Here is an 18,657-nt window from a genome sequence, read left to right as displayed (position 1 = left end):
TGGGCATAAAGCATGTGCGTTAAGTGTCGTCCCAGATTAGCCTATGCAGTCCGCACAGGCTAATCAGGGACGACACTTACTGCCTAAATTGGATTTTGCTAAGAAGAGACTTCATTTTAACGAAAAATGTCATCAAAGCGGAAAGTGGCGTCCCTAATTAGCCTGTGCGGACTGCACAGGCTAATCTGGGACGACACTTCACGCACATGCACAAACCCCATTTTTCTCAAAAAGCGGTTCATTTGATATACCACGACGAGCAGCGTTGATTGATACGTGTACCATTAGCGTCTCCTGTGACTGCAACCCTATCATTTCTGTGATAGACAGATAAAAAGATTATTGACACTAAATCCACAATTATCAGATTTCAAAGACAATTTAATAAGGAAACATTCCCATAATCCTGTGCGAGAGCTTCGTTATACGGTGAGGTATTGTAAAACATTATAATTTGTTTTGTTTTGTGGCGGATGTTGACTCCGCACATGAACGAATGTGATATTCGATTGATCGCTATTCCGGGAAAGTTAAAATGACACAGCAATTGTTAAAAGTTTAATTATTAATTGTTTTATAAGCTGCAGTCCATAACGGAAGTTCTCTGCCACTCAATTAACCCATTTATTCCTATTGGACTCTCCAATCCTGCTAAATTGGATCAATTGATTTCCAAAATTAGGGATTTCTAGTATATTTTTTTCTATATTTAGAATATTGTTTACAGAAATTTCTTAAAGCAAACAGCGCAGACCCTGATGAGACGCCGCATCATGCGTCGTCTCATCTGGGTCTACGCTGTTTGCCAAAGCCTTTTTTCTAGACGCTAGGCACAAATGGGTTAAGAAGATGTTGGCAGTCTGGTCATTTAAAAAGATGTGTAAACGGGGGACTTACATTTTTACTAAAATAATCTCTTTTTAGAAATATTGTATATTTGTCATAAAACAGTTGAACACTGATAGTTCGAAGTATTTGGAACCGTCAAAAATAAAGAATATCAAATATTCACAGCATTGCGGATTTAGAGGGGCGAAATGGCGTACGAATCACCTCCCAAGAAACATCGTTTTTTCAGTCATTCTAACTTATTTGAATGAAAACTGTGTGATTTGATAATTTTGTGAAGTAAATTATTGAGTTTCTTTCTGTTGTATGTCACTTCTGCTGAATTTCACACTTTCGTTGATGACTTAAAACTACATGTATAATAAAATGCGAGTTTGTGCCCATTTTATTGTTATACATAGTTAATGCAGCGTTCGGATTATCTTTTTTGTGATTGATAACGGTGAAATAGTCTAAACCCTCTTAACCCATTTTTGCCGAGTGGACTCTCCCATCGTTCTAAATAGGATCAATTTATTTCCAAAATTAGGGATGTCTATTATATTTATTTCTTTATTTTGAATATTTCTTACAGAAATACCTGTAAGCAAACAGCGGAGACCCAGATGAGACGCCGCATGATGCGGCGTCTCATCTGGGTCAACGCTGTTTGCCAAGGCCGTTTTTCTCGACGCTAAGCATAAATGGGTTAACCATACCTGTATCATCGCCTGTTGCGCAAGTACATTTTTTAATAAGTACCAATTGAACCAGCTAGAGTCATCTGCACTAACTGCATTGTTCAATAAAATTCTATAAGTATTACAATGCGACAATATGACAATGTCATGTGTTTATATTTACGTTCGCCAACAGATCAATCTGCAGTAAGTCTTAAAGTCACTGTACGCTATACACTAACTTTGTAACAAAGCGGAGCAACTGCTGTATACGCACGTCGCGTGATGTTGATGGTTACGTACCTTGTTATTATATAAACCGTTTGGATTTGAACACGGTATTCATCAATCTCCACGCAGAGTTGTCGTTCCTTGCTTTCACATACACATCTGCGGAAGGCTCAGTATGCCATTTGTCCCAGAAACTGGGCAAAACCGAACAAACGCATTCAAAGTACATTTGATTTAGATTTTTTAGGATCAGAGGCGAAAAATAAAGAAAGAATTTTAAATTTACGATAAATCGTGCAAAAACTTGCGAGTTTTAATGCAACTCTTTGGAACTATTAATGCCCATGTACGCAGATGGAATCATTCCACGCACTTCACAAATGTGAACAATTGAACATCATTTTTATTGAGTGACGGTAGGCATTGCTTCGACGTATGTATGTTCATGTATGTGGGTTTGTTAACATAAAAAACATATCAATTTTATAATTATTAATTAAGACTGATATAAGATATTATGGTATAAGATGGTTTTCTTTAATGCAGTGAATGTAATGTAACCGTCGTGCAAGAGATTGTTAAGTATACTGTAACCTCCATAATGAACGCTTCGAATGATCATGGCCCGAATGAGACGCTTTCATAAAAATAGTCCGTTATGTGCCCATCACAGAGGTGAATGTAATGTAACCGTCGTGCAAGAGATTGGGTATTCATGAGGGGGGGGGGCGTGAACATATTTAATATTGCCTCTATTTAATGCAAGAATTCAAATCGTTTCTTGTATTAACTGTAAAACAATCAAGCACTCATATCGAATAAGCATTTTTATAATTGTAAGAATACACATGAAAACAACACTTACAGCCTAATTCACATCTTCGTCGCTTACATGGAGGATTGCTCGCGTCTCTACTTCCTTCCAACGGCGGGATAGTGGTTGAGGGAACCACCGGAAGTGTCCAAGAGATTTTAATCTCAATTGCTACTACTACACATTATTTGGTTTTTAATGAACAAGTCTTAAAAAAACGTGTGCATGTATGGCATAACAATCATGTGAACACTGTACGGACATAACTGCACTGAAGGGTGTTTAAGATTTGTCAGTAGTTACTTCCCTTTGAAACATAAACGTCGAGATTTTGACAGGCAAGATAGTCCTGATGGTCCAGAAGTGCTCACGGATTTTAAGGTACACCAATTGTCAAAGATTTGACATGGTGAACTAGTGTTTGACCCTTTTAACCCAGATTGGGACTTATCTTTTATACTGTCAAGATAATAATTCTGATACAGTTTCATACAGGTTCAGTTATATATGTGGTCTCTAGAATAGCAACACAGTTTTTCGAAGATTAGACGAGGTGACATAGGTTTTTTTTAATGCACATGAGCCAGAATCTACTCTACGGTGAATATACTGAAAATATGAAAACTTAACAACTTTTTTCAGGTAATGTAATATACGAGTCGTGATATTTTAATCAATATAAACAAATAGCCTCTAATTGTAAAAAAAAATACGGTATTTTAAAACTTTTCTTTTTTTCGTCAATCGCGGTTGACGGTCCCTTTAAACAAATGTATAATAAAAAAAGCAACAGCCACAACAAGATATTTCGTTAACACGGAAACAGTGACTGTAAAAATGTAATTGTCATGCACAACATATTTATTTTTCATCAGGAAGATTAAATCGCTATAAACAAATGAACTATACAACATTTCGCTGAAGAGATATGTAAACGAAACCAAAGCCGTCGGTTAATCATACTTAATTAGCAATGCGACGCGCTTTTTTGTATGTATGAGTATTTTATACTTAAATATCGACAATAGACCATTAGGACCGAAGTTAACTATATATTTTTCCAATAAAGATATATTAAGTAAATAATGCAATTATTGCACTGATAACCAATTTATTTGACTTTATTTATATCTTTACCAAACAATATTTTTATTTTATGCTTTCCTGTAGTTTATAGAGAAATATAAGTGAAATAAAACTGGTATTTCACTATTTTAAACAGTGAAAAATAACATTGAAAAATAACGATATTTTTCACTGTTTTACTGTGAAATGACGTCATTTTTTTCGGCGAAATGACGTCATAAATCCAGTGAAATTATCCAGTAAAACTCTTTAACAATGTAAATAAACGGCGAAATCAGCAATAAATAAAAAGAAAAGTTGTTGGAATCGATGGAATATCGATTTCAATTCACTCGTGATCATAAAAAATACATATTTTATATGATCACGAGTGAAATAAAATCGATATTCCATCGAATCCAACAAATATCCTCTATGTCTAAACGTTTCAACGTCTGAATATAAACGTTGAGTTGCATTTAGATATATCTCACCTCCTACAACGATTGGCTTAAAGCGGTCACGTGCCCATGGAGTATTTTCCATACACCCCGAGTAATTTCCATCCTACAGTACCCGAGTAATCGAGTAGTCGGTTGGGATATAATCGTTACACCGTTAGTAACTGACGGTGTATGGGATATACACTCTCAGTAATTTAATACCATACTTCGAGCTTCGCTCTTGAATGGTATGAAATTACTGAGGGTGTATATCCCATACGCCGTCAGTTACTAACGGTGTAACTAATAATACCATGTGGCCTTTGTGGGCAACCCTCCCCTACCCACGATTTTTGTGAACACTCGCCTGTACAATCTACACAGTAACGAACATTTAATAAATGAAACTAGACACACACAAATAACAGTAATAACCGGGGTGCAATATAGAGCTTAATAATGTAAAAAGGAACAACAATAAAGGCAATAGCAGAATGAGACGGATCGTTTGATAGTGAAACTACCGTTTGTCTTATTACTCCATTGTAATTAACGTAATACAGGTCATTAAATTCTATAGTTTATATACCTGTACATTATGCACATTTGAGTTGCGTTATGAAAAAACTGGGCATAATGCATGTGCGTAAAGTGTCGTCCCAGATTAGCCTGTGCAGTCCTCACAGGCTATTCAGTGACGACACTTTCCGCCTAAATTGGATTTTTGCTAAGAAGAGACTTCAATTAAACGACAAATGTCATAAAAGTGGACTGCAAAGGCTTATCTGGGACGACACTTTACGCACATGCATTATGCCCAGTTTTCTCAGAACGCGACACATTTATCCTCAGTTTACAAATCACAGGACTTGTTCTCGGTAACCGCGTGCTGAGTGTTACCACTTCCGACTCGCTGCATTGTTTTTTTCAGCGATCCCATAATGAAGCCAAACCTGACACCCATCCCCCAGAGGGACGACCGGAAGCGCGGATCTAAGAATCCGTATAACACCGGATTAATGACGCTGTTGATGAAATAGAGACGCAAGAAGAACATCCAGACCGTTAGCTCAACTTGATTGAGGTCTTGTGCATAATGCTCGTTCCTGGACATGTGACCGATCAAACCTAAATATAGAACTGTAGTTACTACAAATGTTGTCGTTAGAATGAACATAATAAGTGTCTTCCGGCGTAGCCGCGTGCCTCTTTTTCCCGGCATGCTAGCGATAGTTGAGCGTCTTCGGCAGGCCGCTTTTCGAGTGTACTTGCTTGGACTGTCCCGAGGACTGGAAGAGTTATGTCTGCTTTTGGTTACGTTGAGTAACTTTAACGGTTTAGGTATTTTCCGGCGGATTCCGACTTTCGGTACTTCGAGTGACTCGGTGTACTCCTTCCGGTCGGACAGGATTTCTAGTGATATTCGCACGTGACGAGAGTGACAACGGCGAGGTATGTTAAGGTCACTATGACTTCTTCGCATCGTGGGATAATCTGTGACGTCACAGCTCAGCGTCGTCTTGAGCGGAACCTGTTCTTGAAGCTCAAGCGCTTCATCTTCTTCACGCTCTTCTTTACTGGTTGCGTCCCCGATGCTGCGTTGAACGGTATAATCATTCGGCTCATCTTCACCAGAGAGAAATTCGGTCACGTCGGCGCTTTCACAGTCCGTGATGACGTCATCGGACAGGTTGATTGAATGCAGACCATCATCAGTGTCTGACAACCCTGACTCTATGTCAGACGGAAACTTAAAAACGTTTTCTCGTTCATGCGCACTTTCGCTGTTCGGTGAAGTCGGGTTTGTGGTTGTGGTTGAGATTGAAATGCGCGGAAGTTTCGTCATAAACGGTACGGTCTGCTTCGCGAACATTTTCACGGCGATTAAAATATAAAGTATCATGGTCGCAAGCATAATAATCAAATTGCTAGTTCCGTATAGCACAAGTGTGTGGAGTGTCGGCCAGATGGTATCTTTATATTTGTCATCCTTCTCGCAAACTTTAACTACAATATTCTGCCCCATGTATTCGGTTTGAAACGTGTGCGTGCCCCACCACACGGCGTCGCTTATAGCCGGCACTAGCGACAACCCTAAAACAACCAAGGTTAATTTGAGTGCCATGCGCGGCATGATTTGTTTGCTATGAGGCTTACACACTTTTCTATACCGGTCCATTGATATTAATAGTAACGACGACGCTGATGACGTCACGGTGTAAGCGTTAAAGAACGACTTCAGCTTGCACAGCCAACGGAACGGAAACACGTACCAATACACGAGCGTCATTATCTCCAGAGGCATCAACAACGCGCAGCTGAAGAGATCGATGATGGCGAGAATAAGAACGAAGTACTTGAAGTTGCATGTAGGGTACTTCCGGGAGTACACGTTGATGACAACGATGTTGCCAAGGACGCCAAGAGTCGACATCATCGCCATGAACACGATTACCGGAAGTGCGTTGATCGTGAATTCGTGGTTGAAACTGTTGATGACGTCATCCTCAGTGAGTGTTTCAGAAACATTCATTTTTTTCCTGACAACACTTCGGTTCAATGTGTTTTACACGAGCAGAGAAATATGAATTATAAAGTATGCAAAGATGACACTGTATAGTCAATCACGTCTTCCTTGCGGACGATTTCAGTAGATCAATATATATTCTAAAATCCCTCACCAGTGTTTTTTTAAAACTATTTCCAGACCTAAAGATATAATGTTTAGTCGTGTGTGTTCATTTGATTTTTCTGTGTGACAGTGTCTTTTTTAAATGTCTTCCATTTTGACACGACTCCGTTCATCGTTGGTTATAAAATACATGTACATGCATTTCAAGATAAAACACTTTTAAAACAAACTGAAGCAACGCACACGCACGCGACCACTTTCGCCACATCCATTAATCATCGCCAATCATCAACAAACATTGACTATCATCGACATAAATCCTTCACAAACATCGGTATGATGCGGTATGAGCGTATGATTGTTTAATATCAATGGGGTGTAAACAAGATTCCTTTTTCGATAAAACAACATATAGTCTCTCTCCTCAAAGTAAAACTCGTCATCACGTTTGCGTTTATGTTTTTTTGTTGTTGATGGTGCTGTTGTAGTTGTCGATGTCGTTGTTATATGTTATGTTTATTTATGTTGTGTTTGTCTTTTTTGAAAAAGAAATGTATTTAATGTTTCACATGTTTTATCCCTCAACTTTGTCTCGCGTAAAAATCAAAACCGCGTTTACTAGCTGGATTTCATTTCATATCAATTAAAAGTTCACTGAGATGGAAGTGTATCCATTGTTCGCCGTAATAACCGCGTTCATTACAAGTAATGACACACTTTTATATCATTGTTATGAGTTCCAAGTGGATATAACTTATGACATTGTTGAGACACGTTCAACTTTGATTCACGGTCTCCACGATGTGCGCGCGTGAAGTCGTCATCTCGTTCAATCCGGAAGAAAACGCACTGGCATACAAGGGCGTAGCTCACACATTTACTAGCTCACCAAGTGCATTATGCAGATAGCTTTACCATAATGGTGGTATTTTAGTTAACACGTTATTGTATATCCCGATCTTTAAGGTACGCACGCCTGTTTGTTTGCAGATAATTACAGCTCCATATATCACAAAATCCTGTTTGCACTGACATGTACACAAACTTCCGCATTGTATTTTATTCGGGAAAGGTACCATATTCGTTACTCTTACCTTTTAAATTTGAACATCGTCTTGCCAATCAAATTAAAATAAAATAAATAGAAGCCTCGGTTGTAAATACGGATGTATTCGCTTACTTTAAACTTCGCTTATAAATGTGACATCCCTCTCATTATCTCGAGCAATGATTGTTTACCAAACGTACGAGTGGGATGTTGTCTGTAATGGCTACCTTTGACTTAGCATCAACAGTGGTTGATATGTTAGGTCAAGTTTATGCAAGAGCGTCCATGTAAAATTCGCGGTTTGTAGATCCATATCTTGTTCACAATTTATATTTACAAATGTACGATGAATTAGAACAAAAATGTTTAAAGAATATAACTACCGCACGACTGGGAACACGTTAGTTTTATTCAAGAGTATAAAAACTTTAACAGTATCAAAATATGGCTTGTTTTCATAATGCATTCTGACATTCTGTATTTTTGACAGTTTATTTCGAAGTTTCTTAAGTTGGCGTTGTTAAAATCGATTTTCTGTGACAGATGACACCCATTTCAAAAGGTTATTTAACATATAATTTGATATCGATGTCTCTGAAAATCGTGTGTCACCGGGAGGTGAAATTGACAATAAGTTGTTGTTATTATTAAACCAGGATATATTTACAAATGAAAATTTGTACTGTGAGAGTGTGACAAATGATGTGATAGTTTTCGCAGATTTAAATATCATAAGTTAAGGATACGGTTCTTCAAAGCGACGGTTTAATGTCATGTTAGGCCAAAAACAAATCCAAAAATATGTGCCATGGTCAACGACTTCTACAAAGAGATATAACAAAAAACGCAATCTACCTTCTTTTTTCGAGTAGAAGCAATGCATATTGTTGTGACATCTGATTTCGGCCGGGTTTTCAAAGATGTTAAAAATGCTTTTTATGCTTTGACGAGATAGAGAAATAAAAACTTGATTCCAGAGATGTAAATGTTATCTACGTCTCTGGTGATTCGTTTCGCTTAAATGGCGACGATGAAAATTTTTTTTTTACCGAATCCATCAAGTAGCTTAATTTAAGAGACCGCTGTCAGAAACACACACGTATTTGTTTGGCCTTATCGGAACAGATTTGTATCATAAGGAATTCTTCAGCTAAACCGTACACATGACATGACATTTACAAGACCTTTGCTGGTGTTTACATAAGTGCACGTGGTCTTTATAGTCCACGTGCCAAGGTCAAAAGGTATACAATCTGTATGCAATCTGACAACTGATTGCCTTCTCTCTGACCTATTGACATTTGAGCAAAATATTTGCAGCAAGATGCTTAATGGACCTTGCTTTTAGATTGAAATATATAATAATGATGCTTCATTTTAAAAGCAAAAAAGATCTCATTATTAAAGTATACATCGGTAAGAATTATTTCACAAATAGTACTATATTATATGAGATTGGAATCAAAAAATGATTATTAAAAGACAGACAGACAGACAGACAGACAGACAGACAGACAGACAGACAGACAGACAGACAGACAGACAGACAGACAGACAGACAGACAGACAGACAGACAGACAGACAGACAGACAGACAGACAGACAGACAGACAGACAGACAGACAGACAGACAGACAGACAGACAGACAGACAGACAGACAGACAGACAGACAGACAGACAGACAGACAGACAGACAGGCGGACGAACGGACGGACGGACGGACATTTTATCCAGACTTATACAACAATACATTGTCTTCATACTTAAATATTCACAATATTTTTCTGTCACGTAAATAGGTGTATGACAACATAACAATATATACATACAATTGTAATTTAAGATTATAAAAACAAATTAACCTTATCAATTGCAGGAAAACCAATGTCATATTGATGCGGTAATGAAATTTATTAAACACCATTCATTAGAAACGTACTTCTTATAAAAAAGGCTTCTTTAATGCATTTACACCAATAAGAAATCAGATAATAAGTAATACGATTTAACTGGGACCAGCATAGCTTGATTATCCATGTTATGGCAAGCAAAGTGCACATTATTGTCTTATACCACGGTTTAACAGTTAACTATATACAAAATGTAGTTAACTGTTAAACCGTTGTTTAAGACAATAATGTGCACTTCGCTTGCCATACCATGTCGTTTTAACCAACCAAGAACTGATAGGAGAGCCACATATTTTTCCCGTTGTTCCCGAAACTTAAACACTGTTTTCAAAATATAAAAGAAAATGATACTACTTTTCATCACATAATATTTAAACAAAAAACCATCCAGATCTGAAAGGATTTTCTTTTGATGGCAGAAAATGAGATGTATGTTGTACGTGAGAGCACGGAACGACAACTCTGCGTGGAGATTGAACATATGTTAGGAACGAATGTTTAACCGGCCGCATTGTCCCTTCATTTTTAAAACCAACTGTCGCCTTTTCATCATAACTTCATGGAGAAATCGTTCAAACACAACATTATATGAGTTATGTATCCGACATGTTGCGTTATAATGGGAATATAACTAATAACCTGTGTGTTGATATGAAGTGCAACGAGCAATTGATGAAAGCAGTTCGCGATTAAAGTTCAAGCTATAATCTGCACTAGAATTTTTTTTATTGATCGTGTTTAGCAAAACAGGAAATTTGCACTTATATCAAGTTACTTGAAATGACAAACACATTATGTTAAATCAAGTGACTGTTATTTTAACTGTAATGTCGATGAGGTACTACTACTTTATTGTTTTACGAACGCGCGGAAAAGCAAAACCTGCATTATTTAAAAATGTATTTGAATGAAGTTATTTATATGTATCGCTGTTTTGTTTTACAAAATATATCAACTATCTAAAGAGTTTACACTTAACTTAGAAAGCATTGACCGAAATCAAAATAAAGATGGAGATACATACTACATGTTGCCACTAGTATACTGTGTGTCAGTGACATGTATGTGGCCAGTCTCTTATTCAATCTACACTATTATTAAAATGTGTGTGTATCCCGAGGTGTTTAAAAATCATATGCAGTCAAATGTTATTGAATTAATGCAAGTGGATTTACCACGGATGAATAACAGCGGAACCTTATAAAGCTCGAATCAAGTTTGTTAGCTAAGCTAATGAGCCTCGCACGGTGAAAACTGGCCAAAGTTCATTTAAAGTGTCATGTACATGCATGTGCGCGTGCGTAAAGTGTCATCCCAGATTAGCCGATGCAGTCCGCACAGGCTAATCCGGGACTACACTGTCCGCCTTAACTGGATTTTCGCTAAGTAGAGACTTCCTTTAAACGAAAAATACAATTAAAGCGGTAAGTGTAGTCTCTGATTAGCCTGTGCGGACTGTCTAGGCTCATCTGGGACGACAGTTTGCGCACATGCAATAAGCCCAGATTAATAATAGTGAAAGTCAATACACTGATATAGCTCTGAAAAGCGTTTTAAGCGATTTAATAGGGACGACACCTTACGCACATGGATTAAATCACCTTTTCCACTACGAAGCTAATTGCTCTATAATAGCTATTTAAGACGCATGTTGAGAAAGCGGTGCTTAATGTATGTGCGTAAAGTGTCATCCCAGATTTGCATGTGCAGTCCGCACAGGCTAATCAGGGACGACACTTTCCGATGATATGGTATTTTTTGTTTAAAGGAAGTATCTTCTACACAAAACTCCAGTCAAGGCGAAAGTGTTGTCCCTGATTAGCCTGTGTGGACTGCACAGGCTAATCTGGGACGACACTTTACGCACATGCATTATGCCTAGTTTTCTCAGAGCGCGACTCATTTAAATGATTTTTTTATTTTAGGCTAATGTGTATCGTAACGGGTGACTACACTAATTATTATTCATCTTATGTCGTTTACGTAAATATGTAACGTGGTTAACAAACCAGTTGATGGGATTCGTACGCAAAAACAACTAAAACCAAGTTTGTATAGGTCCTGCTTAAACTGGTGTAACTTTGAGCAGCAATTTCAAGTAATTAAACGGCATTGGCATACGTATTATTTCTGCATAATAAAGATGTTATTATTTATAGCTGATCGTATAGAGTTCTATGCATCTACAAACGCAACCCTTAATAATTAAATATAGTACTTTATCATTTTACAATGAGAATATTAACTTATCCGTATGAAATTTAAAAAATAATAATTTTGTTAATCTTAATTTTTGTAAAACTTGCATCGGTTTGTGTAGTTTAACATGAGCATAATGTCAACTATAACATTTTCAATATTTACCTACCATGAGCAATCATAGCTGTACGGGCGGAACATATAATTGTAACATATCTCTTTACACAGATGGAACCATATTGTGTAAAAGCTACGGTGGATGAAAACGGCGACGATGACGATGAAGATGATGAAGAAGAAGAAGATGATGATGATGATGATGATGATGATGATGATGATGATGATGATGATGGTGGTGGTGATGATGATGATGATGATGATGATGATGATGATGATGATGATGATGATGATGATGATGATGATGATGATGATGATGATGATGATGATGATGATGATGATGATGATGATGATGGTGATGATGATGATGATGATGATGATGATGATGATGATGATGACGTTGTGACTTGCAACTGGTTCTGCGCTGTTTGCTTAAAGGGGCCTTTTCACAGATTTTAGCATTTTTTTAACTTATTCATTAAATGCTTTATATTGATAATTGTAAACATTGGATCGTAAAAGCTCCAGTAAAAAATCAAGAATAAAATTAAAAAAAGGAAAAGAACATTGCCCGGAGCAGGTTTCGAACCAGTGACCCCTGGAGTCCTGCCAGAGTCCTGAAGTAAAAACGCTTTAACCTACTGAGCTATTCCGCCGAGTACACATACTTGACGTATTTTATACCTTATATAAGCAATCTTCGTAGTTTCACAAAATTTAATGACAAAAACATAACTCTCCAAATTATTCAATCGTTTCGCGTTGCAACGCTTTATAATTTTTAGGTTTTAAAATCGTCAAAAGATGCATATAATGGCTATATTAGACCATGGTAAATGTTCAGTATTACTGTTTCCTCACAAATATCATGACTAAAACGAAAATTTGCGAATCAAAAACAACTTTTTTCAATTTTGTCAATTTACCAAAGCGTGAAAAGATCCCTTTAAAGGAATTTCTGTAAGAAATATTCTAAATATAGAAATAAATATACTAGACATCCCTAATTTTGGAAATCAATTGATCTAATTTAGAAGGATGAGAGAGTCCACCAGGCATAAATGGGTTAATGCCAGTTTTTTTTTTAATACATCTGACGCAACCGCATTTTTGAAAATATCTCTTTATTTTAATTTAAAAACTAGACCAGTACAACACATGCAACATTATGCGGTAACATCGATTTCATATATATTGTTTGATGTTTTGACTCTATTTCTTTCCTCCAAAGGAGTTCGGGTCAAATGAGCCACCGGTGCTGCTTCCGCTAGAGCCGGAACCGGAACCTGATCCGAAACCACCGCCGGAGCCTCCGAAGTTCGCGTTTATCGCGTTCGGATCGAAAGAGCCATCGGTAGAGCCCCCACTGGGAGACGCCCCACCGCCTGAGCCGCCGAAGCTACCCATAGCGTTGGGGTCGAAGGAACCTCCGAAGCCGCCACTGTTGACAGAAAGATGCAATATATGACATGTTAAATTATGGCTGGGCCATCGCAATTTCGCCATAAATTAGTCTGAAGTTTGGAAGAAAAGATGTCACTTACTGAAAATTCTTAACCTTTTAATTAATTAACGATTTCACATGAAAACCTCATAAACACAACATTGGCGCCATATAGATACAGCGTAGACTACGAAGACGAATGCCATACATAATTCAAATTCCTACAGTACCGTAAAACAATTCTGCAACAAAGCACACGCCACAAAAATCAGATGCCAACGTATTTGAAGCTTACGTGCTGAAAACGGTCGATATTTATAATCGTTTATTTATTACCATATTTATCGCTAAGCGTTTAATACTGTTAACCCATTTATGCCTAGTGGACTCTCCCATCCTTCTTAATTGGATCAATTTATTTCCAAAATTAGGGATGCCTAGTATATTTAATTCTATATTTAGAATATTTCTTACAGAAATTCCTTTATGCAAATAGCGCAGACCCCGATGAGACGCCGCATCATATGGCGTCTCATCTGGGTCTACGCTGTTTGCCAAGGCTTTTTTTCTAGACGCTAGGCATAAATGGGTTAAAATAAAACACTAAAATAATCTACACGTCAATTTTTATTTGCGCCGAAAATTATGCCCGAGTGTAAGGTAACATAGTAAACATGGTGATTTTACATTTTAATCATTTACTTTGCATCCTTTCCGGAAGAAGAAGTGGAACCGCTGCTTTGTCCGAAACCACTTCCGCCGAAGCCGCCGCTGGCGTCGCCTCCGGAGCTTGCTCCTCCAAAACCACCACTGCTGTAGAGAAGACGCATATAGATCAGGTTATAAGATGGGGTAACAGCATTCCGTTACGTCCATTTAAACTGTTCAGTGTTGTTGATGTTTCAGTTTTATTTTTTTAACAATAACATTTCATTAGCAGACATGTGATTGAAGTAAATTATTGCTAGTCTTCTACGTTGCACACATGCACTTTCGTCCCAACATATCTTCAGCAAACATATTTAAATGTTTGTGTTAATGCCAATGGGTACTTTTAAGTCACTCATAGTCGAACATATATCAAAGCATAATACTTAATACTCAGGGAAAGATAATTATGACTAATGACAACACATTTAGTCACAGTCGTGGAGCCATTTCACTGCCTCGCCTACCTGTCACCACCAGCGGAGCTACCAAATCCACTTCCGCCAAACCCTCCACTTGCGTCACCACCAGCCGAGCTCCCGAAGCCACTTCCGCCGAATCCACCGCTGCTAAGAAAGCAGAAGTTTGTTAAGCAAGTTCAATAACGTCAAAACTTACTAGTGTCTTTGAGCGTCTTTGGAGTTCATCATGAACTCAACTGCAAGTTAAAAGTAAAAATAATCGTACCTTGCATCTCCGCCTCCAAAACCACCTGAAGAGGACCCACCAGTGGCGCTCCCAAATGCCGCTGCACCGGAACTGCTGCGGAGAAGTATAATAGTGTCCCACAAATCACACCGTAACATTTAGACATACGACAAAATGATTGTCTCGAAAATCCGTTCCATTATGAATGAGTTGAAATGTATTAAAATAAAAAAAATATGACATAAAATTGAACACGTGCAGATGGTATTTATATATGGCAAATAACAAAAAATAAAAAGACGACTCCTCAGCGGTTTGTATTTTACTATTTTTTTTCTTTAAAAAGGCTCGAACCGTAACCTACACTACTGGAAAAAACGTTCGTAGTATTAACCCATTTATGCCCATCCTTCTAAATTGGATCAATTTATTTCCAAAATTAGGGATGTCTAGTATATTTATTTCTATATTTAGAATATTTCTTTCAGAAATTCCTTTAAGCAAACAGCGCAGACACAGATGAGACGCCGCATAATGCGGCGTCTCATCTGGGTCTACGCTGTTTGTCAAGGGCTTTTTTCTAGACGCTAGGCATAAATGGGTTAAACTTGCTAATTATTTTTTAACATGGTTTACAATCACACTTATAATGATATACATTCATTAAATACCATTTGTTGTGAATTTGATACATACAAATCATTCAAACATTGATACAGATTTAAGTAAGTTGGAAAATATATTTGGTGAGGTACTGATAATTTTATAAACTTAAGTCATAACACAAATTCATCGTAACATTTGCTGCTTACTTTCGTAATGTTACGTCAGATTTTTGCTATGTGTCGCCCTTGAAATACTGATAAGTATATTGCTTCAATAATCTTTTATGCGAGACCTCTAATAGTACTTTTGAAGAGTAAGTTTATGAGACGGACACGCGATATTAGTCCCGTATTTGGGAGTAATTTTCAGATTGCGTGATACCTGACGAAGTTACAGCTCGGTCAATATGTTAATGTGTCAAATTCAATAACTGACGTTTAAGTGTGACTTTGACATTTTCGGTTGGGAGACAAATAAAACATGCGATGCGGCTTCTTATAACGGATTGCATGCGTGCCAAGTTTTTTAAAAACCCATCAATGTCTGGCAAAGTTAAGACTGCGAATGGAATGTTCAAGCTGTTTTTGTGCCCCAAATCTATCCTTTGACATTTAAGCGTTTTTTACTCGCGACATCTTAGGATAGTGGACAATTGTGGTATGTTATTAAAAAATACATACATCAATACATGGAAATAGTATGGCTGAGGAACGAAACTTCGCACAGACAGTCAGACGGACGAACAGCACGACTTCTATGAGCCGCCATCTTTGAAGCTGGGATAAAACACCTTTGATTTAAAGCACCTTAAACCAAATACATATTGTATCACCTGCTTCCACCAGAAGAGCTCCCAAATCCGCTGCCGCCGAATCCTCCGCTGGCGTCTCCACCAGAAGAGCTGCCAAATCCGCTGCCACCGAAACCCCCACTGGCGTCTCCTCCAGACGAGCTCCCAAATCCACTACCGCCAAAACCTCCACTAGCGTCTCCACCGGATGAGCTGCCGAAGCCACCAGATGTATCGAACCCGCCACTGCTACTGTGGGTATTACATTTAGATTCAATCATGTGAGAATTAATAATTAAATGCTAAATATGTTTTTTCTACTCAATTCTATTATCAACATGCAAACACACAAAAAAGAAGCTGAAACGAGATGTGTCTTGTAATATTTTGTTCTGTTGATGTAAATCTTTCAGACCACATACATACTGTAGACATATGGTTCAAAGATTATATATGTTCGCCTTTGTAACTGGTGCTGGTTTTATTCGACTTTCTTAAAACTTTTCGTATTAATACAATTTTGATAGAGAATGCGAGTTGTGTACCTGCTTCCGCCCGCGGAGCTCCCGAAACCACTTCCGCCAAAGCCGCCACTGGCGTCTCCGCCCGAGGAGGCTCCGAATCCACCAGAGGTGTCGAACCCACCACTGCTACTGTGATGAAAGTATGCCATGTTCTTTTTCCGAATATTCATAAAAAATCAGAGCAGCAGTAAGGTCCAATTGAGCTGCGTTCTTGGAAAACGGGACTTATTGCATTTGAGTACAGTGTCGTCACATATTAGCCTGTGCAGTCCGGACAAGCAAATCAGGCATGACACTTTTCGGCTTAACAGGAATTTTGCTAAATATAGACTCCCTTTAAATAACAAATTTCATCAAAACTTATCTGGGATGGTACTTACGCACAAGCATTATGACTCATTTTCCCAGAACGACGCACAACTGCTGCTCTCAGTTATGTGTTCTATCGCGTAAAAATTTAAAATAATAATGATATTAACACACGTATGTCGCAAAATAAAGGAACAGTTCATGCCGAAAAGCACCCTCACATATACATCGCTTCCGCTACAGATTCGCATTTACCTTCCGCCTCCGGCCGACCCGCCGCTACTGGACCCGAACCCGTTCATGGCATTGGGGTCGAAACCTGGCAAAGATAACAGCAGAAGACAATTTGTTTTTAGTTATATTAGGCACCAAGAAGAACGAAAGCCATTATAAAACGGATATTCAATTGAGATATCGTTAGGCTCGAGTATTAAGAAAGGGTTCATCGAGCTATATTTTCTACATGAAGTTTAAGCCGTGTTTTTTCCATACAAAACTTCCTCTCTTAATCAACAGACGATCATATTGCAAAATTCTATCTTACGGAGGATTCCGGACATAGTTGCTATCTTACGGAGGATTCCGGAAATGCATACATCTATTTTACGGAGGATTCCGGACAAGCATACACCTATCTTACAGAGGATTCCGGACATGCATAAATCTATCTTACGGAGGATTCCAGTCATGCATAAATCTATCTTACGGAGGAATCCGGACATGCATAAATCTATCTTACGGAGGATTCCGGACATGCATAAATCTATCTTACGAAGGATTCCGGACATGCAGAAATCTATCTTACGGAGGATTCCGGACATAGTTGCTATATCATGATGGACAAAACTTCTAGCTAAAGTAACCGACCAGGGTCTTTAAGATGTGCGCGTGTATTACCAACAAAAGCAAAGGCTGAACTAAGGTCGTTCAATGACGGTATTTATGTTTGGGTTAATAATGCGCTATTCCAAAAAAAATTACTTATTCATATGAGTACACTTTCTGCAAATATATCTAAATGATACAAAATAGCGATATTATGTTCAGTAAGAAACGAAATCGGAATATTCCTGTTATAATGCCTTAAATAAAAAAGCATTTATTATAATTAACATGTTTTAACTCACTTTGAGCCCGTATGAACACGAGCACTATACAGAAAACAGCCAGTCGTAACATTTTCGGTTCTTTTTATCTCACGCTCCTGTAGATTTTTGTTCTTCAACTTCAGACTAAAAGTCGCAGTTCTGAAAGCGGGGCAATCACAGTATTAGTCATTAACTCAGAGACTATCAGGATTCCAATATTCGAGTGTGCTAGAATTTCTCTTATCTATTGGGCATCGGCACACTGTGTTGAAACTGTACCGAGGCAGTTGTTGTTTTGGTCAATACATGTATATTGCTTCCGAAAAAAATCAGTTCCATGCACTAGTTTCCAAAAATGTATCATTTAACGACAGCCGACACAAATAAGCTAGTTTTTTATGTAAAATAAGGTCTGGAACAGTTTTCTAAAAAAATCTTCTCAAAATATATTGTCATCAAGTCATACCTTTGTCGCCTGCTTGATCGCCTAGCACGGAAACGTTGAAATCCCGCACCAAACGAGAAACCGCGAGAACTGGGCGAGAGCAAAAATGTCGCGGCCGACATTGCCT

General features: G+C 37.9%; 2 protein-coding genes across 25 annotated transcripts; both read right to left on the bottom strand.

The window, feature by feature from the left end:
• Positions 1 to 4,914: 4,914 nt before the first annotated feature.
• On the bottom strand, positions 4,915 to 6,594 carry LOC127872575 (uncharacterized). Its single transcript, XM_052415901.1, has one exon. The coding sequence runs from the start codon at positions 6,592 to 6,594 to the stop codon at positions 4,915 to 4,917; it is 1,680 nt and encodes a 559-aa protein (XP_052271861.1).
• A 6,479-nt stretch (positions 6,595 to 13,073) lies between these two features.
• On the bottom strand, positions 13,074 to 18,657 carry LOC127871373 (uncharacterized). Of its 24 annotated transcripts, none has more exons than XM_052414240.1 (10): positions 18,552 to 18,657; positions 18,125 to 18,244; positions 17,253 to 17,316; positions 16,710 to 16,817; positions 16,368 to 16,419; positions 16,207 to 16,316; positions 14,808 to 14,882; positions 14,588 to 14,689; positions 14,115 to 14,225; positions 13,074 to 13,409 (listed from the first exon to the last, which is right to left on the bottom strand). In XM_052414240.1, exons 2-10 carry the CDS (start codon positions 18,174 to 18,176, stop codon positions 13,181 to 13,183), a joined length of 903 nt encoding a protein of 300 aa, XP_052270200.1. In that variant the 5' UTR covers positions 18,177 to 18,244; positions 18,552 to 18,657; the 3' UTR covers positions 13,074 to 13,180. The 24 variants fall into 24 exon arrangements, with proteins under 24 accessions (XP_052270200.1, XP_052270204.1, XP_052270199.1 ...); XM_052414244.1 differs by having other exon boundaries at positions 14,808 to 14,879; XM_052414239.1 differs by having other exon boundaries at positions 14,808 to 14,886; positions 16,208 to 16,316.

The sequence above is a fragment of the Dreissena polymorpha genome, chromosome 3 (genome assembly GCF_020536995.1).
Source record: "Dreissena polymorpha isolate Duluth1 chromosome 3, UMN_Dpol_1.0, whole genome shotgun sequence".
NCBI classification, from domain to species: domain Eukaryota; kingdom Metazoa; phylum Mollusca; class Bivalvia; order Myida; family Dreissenidae; genus Dreissena; species Dreissena polymorpha.
Note: the sequence above shows the minus strand (reverse complement) of the source record. Positions and strands in the feature narration are given on the sequence as shown.

Bases quoted from the DNA above. Each gene is read 5' to 3' on its own strand.
- LOC127871373 (XM_052414225.1), bottom strand. From the start codon at position 18,176: ATGTTACGACTGGCTGTTTTCTGTATAGTGCTCGTGTTCATACGGGCT. The intron at 17,317-18,124 runs GTGAGTTAAAAC...TATCTTTGCCAG, and splicing joins CGTGTTCATACGGGCTCAAA to GTTTCGACCCCAATGCCATG. The intron at 14,887-16,207 runs GGTGATACAATA...TTATACTTCTCC, and splicing joins GAGCTCTTCTGGTGGAAGCA to GCAGCAGTTCCGGTGCAGCG.
- LOC127872575 (XM_052415901.1), bottom strand. From the start codon at position 6,594: ATGAATGTTTCTGAAACACTCACTGAGGATGACGTCATCAACAGTTTC.